This window comes from Pelodiscus sinensis, chromosome 5, assembly GCF_052426305.1.
Source record: "Pelodiscus sinensis isolate ZL-2025 chromosome 5, ASM5242630v1, whole genome shotgun sequence".
Lineage (NCBI taxonomy): Eukaryota > Metazoa > Chordata > Testudines > Trionychidae > Pelodiscus > Pelodiscus sinensis.
This window is the reverse complement of record NC_143056.1, coordinates 94,498,089-94,508,730: the sequence shown is the minus strand read 5'-3', so window position 1 is coordinate 94,508,730 and position 10,642 is coordinate 94,498,089. Positions and strand designations below refer to the sequence as shown.

The following is a 10,642-nucleotide window of genomic DNA, read 5'->3' as shown; positions in this document are numbered from 1 at the left end:
TAAAGCCCAGCAGAGGGAGGATTCAAACCTGTACCACCACTAAGCAAGGTAGGTAGTCTACCTACTGGATGACAAAGTGCAGGGTTGCTGCTGCCTAAATAATATTTAACTAACATGTACCAGCTTCAACAGGCAAGCTCAAGGAGTCCCCAGCCTGCATCAACATGGCTAGCTGTATAACCCAAGTATGCACATCCCTCTTCCCACACAGCCTTTTCAGGGAACAGAAAGAGGATTAGCTGCAGTAGATCCCTTAATGCACCAGAGAAGCCCCACCACTGGCCTAGAAAGGAAGCCTGAGACACCACGTCACCCCAGTGCTGGTTAACTAAAGTGGAGCAGTTTCAATGTGTGACATTGGGGGGGGGGGGTCAGCTCCTCATCGCCGTAGCCTGGGACCCAATGATTAGGCCATTCACCTGGGCAGCAGGTGAGTGCCCTTACTTCCCCCTTGCCTCATGAGAAGGAAATGAAGACCCTATGAATGGCCAGACTGGGTCAGACCAAAATCCTGTTAGTCCAGTCAACCATCTTCTAACAGTGACTGATGCCAACCTCCATCCACAAAGGTAAAGGACAGAAGAGGGCAATTATCAAGTCCTCTGTCAGCCACTCCTGCTCAGCTGGCAGTTGGAGGTTTAAGGATGCCTGGAGCACAGGACTGTCTTAGCTAATAGCCCTTGGTGGAGCCATTCTCCATGCAGTTGCTCACTTTATTTTATTTTATTTTTTTATTAAACTAACTTACAGGCTGGCCTTCACAACATCAACTGGCAAGAAGGGCCACGTGCTGACTGTGCCTTGCAGGAGGATGTACCACCTTTGGCTTGGTTTAAACCTGTTGCTTATTCATGTACTTGGATCACCCTGACTCTTGTGTTACATGAAGGGGTAATTAACCGTCCTTAGTCACTTCTTCACACGGTTTGTATTACTCTAACAGAGCTGGCCTTTGTAATGACTCTCCCATGCTGAGCCCCCTCCCTTTCCTTTTCCACAGTCACAGGTGAGGCCTTCTAACCATGAGGCTAGAAGTTACATGGTAGGCCTCAGCCTCCTTCGCAAACAGAACACGCCAACTCAGTAGCACAGCTTTCATTCTGAAAAATCAACATTGAAAGTTCTGGGGTGACGAATATCACACAAATACAAATATACACAAGGCACGGGCATAAGAACCAGAGGGGTTTGTTTTTATTTACTGTTCATTTTACTCAGATGCATGCAAAAGATACACACAAGAATTCCACAGTTCCCAACAACTGAAAAAGGGTTGAATTCATGCTCACTGTACATCTACCCGCACCACTGGGAAAATTGCCATTTACCTTGCTGGACACTCGATCAGATTTTATGGGCTCAGCCCTGCCTGCGAAAGGCCACCCACAGGAGGGAATGGGATATCTCTCTCCATGAACAAGCAGGCTATTTTTCTCATGGCCAGGCTTCAACACACAGGGGACAGTCTTCTAGACTGCTAGGGTGCAGTCCCCAGTATGTGCTAACCAAATTGCACACACTGGTGCAGTGTGTTACTGCACATTCCCCAGGCCCACCTGGATGAATATAGCACTGGCAATGCATTACTCAGTGCAACTGAGTCAGAAGTTAGCTTCTATAGCCAATGGGTAACTATTGTGCTAAGGCAGATTTGGCTGCACTGGGCACATACACAACCAACAAAATCACTATCAAATCTCTGGGGAAAAAATCTCTTCACCACCACATGCACGAAACATCTGCTGTGGTCATAAACAATTATGGAGAATTAGGCCAAAATCCAATGTGCCAGTCAACTCCAACACAACTTTTAATCAAACTTAGGCATAGGACTAACACGGGTCTCTGAAAAGCGAAGCACAAATTACCCCTCCCCACGAAGTTTTGTATAAAGACAAGCTGTCTACCTTAGTTATAATTCACTTTAGCACCATTATGCGGCAAAGGAGATATTTGAAAACTAATGTACACTTAAAACCAAGTGCTTTGGGCTTTTGATTTCAAACAGACTTTCTGCCAATTTTTTTGAAAGAAAACGAAGCAAACATTGAGGGATCAGATAGCCACTAAAAGCTAGTTTTTGTGACACGTATCAGCTTCTGCTCTCATTTCAGACTACAATAAAAGGGCAAAGTTGTGAGAAATCAAAATTCACCCTTCAGTGTGTGTGTGTGCGATGGATCTGAGCCACATCTCTGCAGCCAAATCCAATTCCTGATTGAGCTTTCAGGGCCAATGCTTTTGTTTGACCAACACAGAGGTGGGACAGCTGTGAAATCTGAATGTGATCCGAATAGTCCTGGGATGTTTGGGCTAGGGATGTAAAAACTGCCTAAAATAGTTAACTGTTAAATGATTTGTTTAACCAGTTAACCATTGGCCGCAGGTGGGGGAGCTGTTCTGACCTCAGTTCACTGTGGCCAGGCTCCAGATGGTAGGGCTCACTGCAGCCGCAGGGGTTGCTCCGGCCCCAGCTTGCTGTGGCTGGTGGGGGCGGCTCTGGCTACACTGGTCTGCTGCGGCTGGGGTCCTGCTGGCTATGCCACCAGGCACAGGGGGTGGTACTCCTGCTGGCCAGACCCTGTGATTCAGCATTTACCTGGTAACCATGCTGGTAAGGCTAATGCTTACTAGGTAACTGGTTAACCTTTTATCCCTATTTTGGGCCCTGGGATATTATTGCATTAGCTCCCTGCAAAATATTGGTGGATTGAACAGATGCTATCCACTGATATTGAATTGCATAATCATTCTGCAAGGTATGAAAGAGGCTGATTGTGTTTTCAGGGCCAGTGAAATAAAAGAAACAGAAGAATTGCCAAAGATTGCTTAAGTCCAGAAAGTCAAGCGGAGAAGATGATAAATTGTTCGTAGGATTCAGTTCCTGAAGTTTTAAACAAGGCATTTGGACATCAGGAGTGTGAAAATAACCTGTTTGAGTAGTTGTGGGGGACCTTAATAGACAAAATACATTGGCGGTTAATGGAATATATATTTTTACACTTCCCTTTTCCAAACTGAAACCTGAACAATAGAAATTCATTTCTGTGAGGTACAGTACCCAAGCCACCTGACAGGACTTTGAGTCTGAAGCACAAATGGGGAAGATATTTGATCATGAAAGAAGAATACTTCCTCAGACAAGTCTATTCAGGCTGCACGAGAAAATGCCCTTGTGGGCTGGATTCTAGGATGCAATTCCCAGTTCTTCCAAAGACTTTCAGTGTCATGCTGGGCAAGCCACTGCCGGTGGGATCCACAGAGCTCCTTAGTCTCACATTTAGGCTACGTCTACACTGGCAGCGTCTTGCGCAAGAACTCTTCTGCGGAAGACTTATTGCACAAAAAGTCTTCCACAAGAGCGCGTCTACACTGGCATGTGCTTTTGCGCAAGAGATATGCAGTGTAGACATAGTGTAGACGCTCTCTTGCACAAGAAAGCTTTGATGGCCATTTTAACCATAGGGGCTTCTTGTGCAAGAAATTCATGTTGCCTGTCTACACTGGCCTCTTCTGGAAGAGCTCTTGCGCAAGAGGGCTTCTTCCTGAGAGGGTGCATCAGAGTTCTCGTGCAAGAAGCCCTGATTTTCTACAGTACAACGTCAGTTTACTTGCTCAAGAATGCACGGCCAGTGTAGTCAGCCGGCATGTTTTTACGTAAGAGCGGACATTTTCGCGCAAGAATGCACCAGTGTAGACACAGCCTTAGCGATAGGGAGAACTGTGTTGAGCCATCAGTCAAGGCTTGTCTCACTCCCTGTCCTCTGGTTCAACAGAAGAGCTCTATTAAAGGTCAGATCTGGCATCTTTTATGACCCTCCTTGAGAAACCCTGATGCGTGAAAGAATTTGCTAATTTTTGCAGTGTAGAAAGTAGAAGCCCCACTGTTTGCAGCTGCTCCAAAAGATCTCTGGAAGAAGCATAAAGTCACCCTGTCTCAAAGAAACAAAAAAAGAGCCAAAGATTGCTTAAATCCAGAAAATCAAGTGGAGAGGATAACAAATTGTCTTTTGGATTCTCTGCCTAAAGTCTGAAGAAATGCTCTGGTCATTGTGACACGATCAGCAGAAGATTTTACTCTGCTGTGAAGGGAATGAAAGCGAAGCTATGAAAGCTCTTTTGGAAACACTCCCAGAAAAAGATGACATGTTACAGTCTTTAACGTTAGATTTCAGGAAGAGAAGCAGACTCACCGAAGACCTTTCCAAGTAATTCCCACAGAAGAAATGGAAAGCCTCAACAATGAATTTAACTCCCAGTTAACAAGGAAACTTGAATTTGAAACAGAATCAATGTTAGTGATGTTTCTTTGCAAACAAAATTAGCACACTATGGGGTATACTTCCCACCAAAATACATTTGTTTTTTCCAACAGTACTATTACCAGCACCATACAAGCAAGGAGAAGCTCAAGAAAGCAAAAGTATTTCACCTTTAATAGCAAATTAAATATCACTACAAATCTCCCTGAAATTAATTTGGAAATGTTGGTCAGTATGAATACAGGGCATAAAAGGCAGAGGGAAGAACTGAACCAGGGTCTCCAATGATCCTGGTAATTTACCACCTTCTGAAGAGTGGGGTTTAGGACACACCCCTCTCCTTTGCAATTCCTGCTGGCTAGCTTAGGCAGCTCCCATCTCAATCTGCTGGCTTTTTGAATCCCTTCTTTAGGTAAATCTCCCCTGGTGGTGTATAGGAAACTTGGGTGCTTAATTCAGGGCTGTGAATTTCACATGGTGGCAGGGTGCCTAAAAGTTAGGGTTTGCAATGCTAAGCCTAGTCCTCCTTGTGAATCTCATGCTGAATCTCTCAGTGCCTTAGTTCCTAGCTGTAAAATGGGGCCAAGAGGGTCTGTATCCTTCATCTATACAGACTATAAGCTGTTCAGGACAGGGAGAGTCTTCTACTAAGCCTATGCAAAGCACCTACAGTAGGGTCTGATCTCAGGACTTTAGTTAGTATTGTAATACTACTAACAACAAGGAGAGGTTTGAATCCATTTGGTCTCCTACAGCTGTATAGACTCTTTAGAGCTAAGTGGAATAAAAAGTACTAACCATTTACTTTTGGGTGTGACATTAAACAGGAATGGCTCTGAACATGCATAAAGAAGAGATTTGTTTAGTAAGATGCTATTTTTGAATAATCACTTTTCAGAGTAGAATTTCTTGTTACTATCACGGTAGAGCCTAAAGTTATTGGTTTTTTTTTTTTGGGGGGGGGGAAGGGAAGTTTGAAGAAAGTTTGTCATTATATATAAAATGCTTTTACATATTTGAAAAGAGATTTAAAAAATTTGCAGAAAGCTGATCTCCTTTACAACCCCTAAATGGGTAACAAGCACCTGGAGAGATTGATTCCTAATAAGAGAAGACTCATTTGTGATGTATTGGTATCTAATTAGCCTCAGACTAATACAGCAGGCTGAGATACCACTTATGGTGACAGCAGAATAAAGATGTACTGTGAGATACCTTATTTCAACAAAACATACCTTTCAAAAATATATTCAGTCTTTCAAAGGTTACATTAGCAAAGGTTTAAAATGTACACTTGGTATTGGAAATTCAATACATTTATATTTTTTAAAACGGGTGAGCTGTCCTAGGCATTGCTAATTATTATACCAGAAGAAAGTTTAATTGCCATTCTGGACAATGTTCCTGAAGAGTCGGAGTCTTGACATTACCACATCCCAGTCTGCATAAGCACCTTCAAGGTGACGGGCTATTTCTGTCCCTGACTGGTAGCTCCGGCGGCCATGCAGTAAACGCCAGTTGTCAAATGTTACTATGTCTCCTATGAAGAGATTAAACAATGTACTTCAGCACTTTGTCATGTTTTCCGTCATTTCAAATATATAATACATTGAAACGATTTCAGTGCATTTATCAGAGTGTCTCTTGAACCCTCCCGCAAAAACTCTTCCCCACAATTGGGAAACGTATTCATATCTAGAAAGCACAACATGCCATCCCTTGCATCTATTTGTGCCTGGGGAAGCTAACCATCTCAGAATCATTCATATACCAACACACACAACTTCCCAGTGGCATAGAGCAGTGCCACCATTTTACAGATGGGGAACTGACAGACTTGCCCACAGTCTGTTAGGAAGTCTAGGGCTGGGAACTGAATTCAAGTCTCAGGTTAGGGCCGTGCACACTGTATCTCCTGCAAACTGCAAATCCCTCTCATGTTATTGGGGTTATAGAGGCTGCAGGAAGACTTCATCCACATGGCTGGAATAACCATTTTGCATGGATCCAACCAGCACAGAGAAAAGGGTTTGTCATGAACTAAAATAAAATGGCCTCACCCATGGTGGCAGTGCAGCAAAGCCTCTAGTCCCCCACCCCAGAGAGAGTAATAAAGTACTTCCTCTCCTCTCTCTGTCAGAAGGGGGTGGGGGAGAAATGTACACAGCATCCAATCCACCACTGTAGGGGACAACTACAGAGAAAAATGGAGCTAGAAGGCTCCCATTCCTTAGTCAGGGATGTGCCTTTTGCTGTGAAAACTCCCTCACTTTGGTAAACTTTTACAAGCCTTTGAAAAACAGAAGTTTGCACATGCTCAAAACAAACATCTCAGAGTCTGGGAACTTGACTTTTCAAGTTCTGCGGGCACTAATACTCCAAAACTCACCGCTCCTGTGTGTGACTGCACATGTATTACCTCACGGAACAACTCAGCGTGCTCCATCCCCGGGATATTGGGTCTAAGCAGGACTTTCCCTGTGATTGTGGCTCTGGACTGCTGTAGTGCCAGGCACAAGAACTGAAAGCAAGGGACCGTCTCTCCTGTACACTCAATGCTCTCACCGAGTACCCTGACACTTACGAAGAGAAAGCAGCCTGATTAGAATACAGTGGTGAGAACTGGGTGTGCGTGTGTTCTTGAAGAAAGGGCAATGACAAAGGCAGACAGTGAGGAAGGGATATACAATTGCCATTCATGGGAGAAAAGCGTTAGGAGCCTGGGCATGGATAGGGTTAGAGGGAAGAGAGCATAAGCTGGGGGAAGGGGTTGGAGAGAGTGAGACAGACTTTGGGTGGGGGGAGGGGACAGGTGTCAAAGTGTAAGCACTTGGAACTTACTATCTTAGGCCAGGTCTACACTAGACCTAGAAAGTCGGGTTAAGCTACAGAAAATATGTATCTGGAGTCAACTTACCTTAAGCCAAGCTTGGCATCGTCTTCACAGTTGTTCTATGAAGTAATACATGTGCATATGCTTCCGTTAACTTCCCTTGCGCCTCACAACTGAGAGGAGTACTGGCACTGGCTGGAGCTGCTCTCAGCATTCGATTTAGTGAGTCTTAACTAGACCCGCTAAATCAAATGCCAGATCGATCGCTGGCACAGCAAGTGAAGATGAGGCCTTGGGGGTTTTATACTGCTGCCCTTGTGATCATGGCTCCACATGATGATTAACTGCATAAAACTTTTTAGTGAGTGAACTCACTTCAGATGCACAAAGCCAGAGGGCCTGAGCAGGTGATGAACATGAGCACTAGCAAGTAAATCCACCCACAACCCACAGGCAAGGTGAAGGACTGCAGTGCACTCTTCTTCCCCCCCTTCCCCTCCAGTAGCTATTACTGCTGCCTATGGGCTAGAAGAGGGTGTGACTCAATATCTCCACCCTTTTTGCTGGGGCAATAGTGCCACTGGAGACATGTAGTAACGGATTTCCCATTCCATCTATATCACTGCCTTCTGCTGCATGCCTTCATATAAATCCCTGCTGCAGAATGCTACTGCCGCACATGGGTGCGATGGCATGTCTTTGCACTAGTACTATGCACCAGGGTAATTTTCAGTCAATGTGCTCAAAACAGCCCATATTTTTTGCATGTAATATGATTAACTACATTAAAAAACATTAAGGTTGCAAAGGTCATATGTTTAAGAATTAAGAAATGACAAATGTAGCTAAACCATGAAGACTTAATTCAGTCCTCTTGTGTGCATGGATTATGACAGAAATTTCATCTATACTTGGAACTACTTGGGTGTGATTCTCAGCTGGCGTAGCCATGCTTACACAAGCTTCGGTGTTTCCTGTAAGCTGTGCATTTGTGTGGGAGAAATTCAAATGCCACTCAACTGAAAAGCTAAGTGCTCACAGCTAGGTATTTTGTTTCTACTTGTGTGGTACATGCAGCCATGCCTCAGTGCACATAAAAATGTATTCTGCCCATGGATGAAAAAGATTAGAGGGAACGTTGATGAGCTCTCATTGTGAGTGATAGGAACAGATTGGTCACTTTGAGTAAAAAAATGGACTAGAACCAGTGCCCGCTACTGCCCATTTTACCAGAATTACACTACTATCTTTAATAGTAATAGAAAACCAACAATAGAACACCACTTGTCATCACCTACAACCCCCAACTAAAACCTGTCCAACACATTATCAATAAACTACAGCCTATACTGGAACAGGATACCATACTCCAAGAGGCTCTGGGAGACAGACCCATGGTCTCCTATAGACAACCACCTAACCTCAAGATGATTCTTACCAACAACCACAGGACATACCACACTAATACCAACCCGGTACCTTCCCAAGCAACAAACCCCGTTGCCAGCTTTGTCCACATATTCATTCTGCTGATACCATTATTGGACCTAACCAAGTGATTTATAAGATCAAGAACACATATTCCTGCGCATCCAGAAATATAATCTATGCTATCATGTGCCGAAAGTGTCCATCTGCTATGTACATTGGACAAACGTCTCAGACACTTCGCCAAAGGATTAATGCCCACAAAACAGATATCAGACAAGATCACAAAGAAAAAACAATTTCTTGCCATTTCAACCAGAAAGGACACTGTCTCAACGACTTAACCACCTGCATTCTGCTACAAAGACCTTTTACATCTGCATTTGAAAGGGAATCCTCAGAACTGTCATTCATGCTAAAATTCGACACTCTCCGGGGGGGACTGAACAAAGACCCCAGCTACCTTACCCATTACAAAGATAGCTTCCCCAATTATCACCTCTAATACTATTAGCTCACAGACATCTACCTTTCCCCACCTCTAATATCATTAACTCACAGACACTTACCTTCCTCCCCCCCCCCCCCCCCCCGCATCTCCCTTCTGTTCTGAAACGTGATTTGTCCTTTTCATATGTGTTCATTTTTTTTAATTGTATCCTTTGGTATATATGGTTGTGACTATTTTCTTCCCCTATTTGATCTGAGGAAGTGGGTCTGGCCCACGAAACCTCATCATCTAATAAACCATCTTGTTAGTCTTTAAAGTGCTACATAGTCCTGCATTTTGCTTCAACTACTATCTTTAGTGTGCTAGCTAGATGAGAGCTAGTGCAATTATGTGTCTGGGAACTGGGGATCGACACTCATCTCACACCCACAGACCTTAATTATCAGAGAGGTAGCTGTGTTAGTCTGAATCTGCAAAAGTGATGAGAAGTCCTGTGGCACCTTACAGACTAGCAGATTTATTGAAGCATAAGCTTTCATGTGCAAAGACCACATGCATCTGATGAAGTGGGTCTTTGCCCACGAAAGCTTATGTTCCAATAAATCTGTTAGTCCTTAATTATGTAATCACAAACTCTTTTCTCCCCCATAAAGCCTCTGCCTGCTACAGTGCACAGAAAGAATCTTCTCATTTAATGGGCAGCTAGTCAGTGGCTTATGTTACTCTCATCATTCAGCATGGGCCCCATGAATTATCACTACACGTTATTTAAACCCAGCTCCACATACAGAGTAATTAATTTCCTCTGATGGTTTCCATCATGCTCTTACCATAGTAGCTGAATGCTTCATACATACAGTGAATTTGTCTCCACAACACTCTGTAAAGCAGTGCTGTGCTATTATCTCCATTTTACAAAAAGGGAACTGAGGCACAGAGAAATAATGGTTAAAACTGTCTAACATCGCCAACCTGATACCCCTAGGACCTAATTTTCCATAATACTTAGCATATCTATAGCACTTTACATGTTCGAAACACACCTTCAATTGATTTCAGCTGTTGTCATGAGTGTTCTAGACTTCTCCAAATCTAGCAAAGTGTTTTGCGTTGGGCACTCAGAGAGGACTGAGATTCCCGTTTGGTACCAGCATTGTACTAATGGCCCATATGTTCAAATGTTTAGGATTTGGTTCTTAGACAAAAGCATGAAAAACATTTTCCAATTTTTGTAAGCAGAAGTAACATACTCACTGACCGGGTTTCATCTTGTAGGTAACCGTATGTTCCGGTTCATTCAATAGATCAACAAACTCCTTCAGTGCTGCATAAAATGGCTGCACGTTTTCAGCAGGTATGTCAAATACAGTGTCTCTTGTTGCATTATTATAATTGATACGAACCACCTGGCCTCTGTAATCTACACTGAGAGAAAGAGAAAGAGAGAAATGTATTATCATGCCACTTAAACCATTAGCATATTTTTGTTTTGATAAGGGCAGGTTAAATTTCCCCTTTCAATTGCTGGCTGTTACAGTACAATTCAACAATGAATTGCAATGCTATCACAAAGTATTGTACATTTTTGCATATCAGGGTCCTCCTTTTCTTAATCGGTCAGGATTTAGGAAGATTAACAATGAAAAGGACTTTTGCTTCTAAATATTT

The 10,642-nt window shown here is 43.4% G+C and overlaps 1 protein-coding gene across 2 annotated transcripts in view; it reads right to left on the bottom strand.

The window, feature by feature from the left end:
- Positions 1-1,172: 1,172 nt before the first annotated feature.
- Positions 1,173-10,642, bottom strand: part of BBOX1 (gamma-butyrobetaine hydroxylase 1) — a 75,025-nt gene continuing 65,555 nt past the window's right edge. For both annotated transcript variants that reach the window (XM_075927769.2, XM_006111505.5), the window contains exons 7-8: positions 10,233-10,399; positions 1,173-5,802 (exon numbers count right to left, since the gene is read on the bottom strand). In XM_075927769.2, coding sequence (XP_075783884.2) covers positions 5,642-5,802; positions 10,233-10,399 — 328 coding nt within the window. In that variant the 3' untranslated portion in view covers positions 1,173-5,641. The remainder of the gene's footprint in view (positions 5,803-10,232; positions 10,400-10,642) is intronic.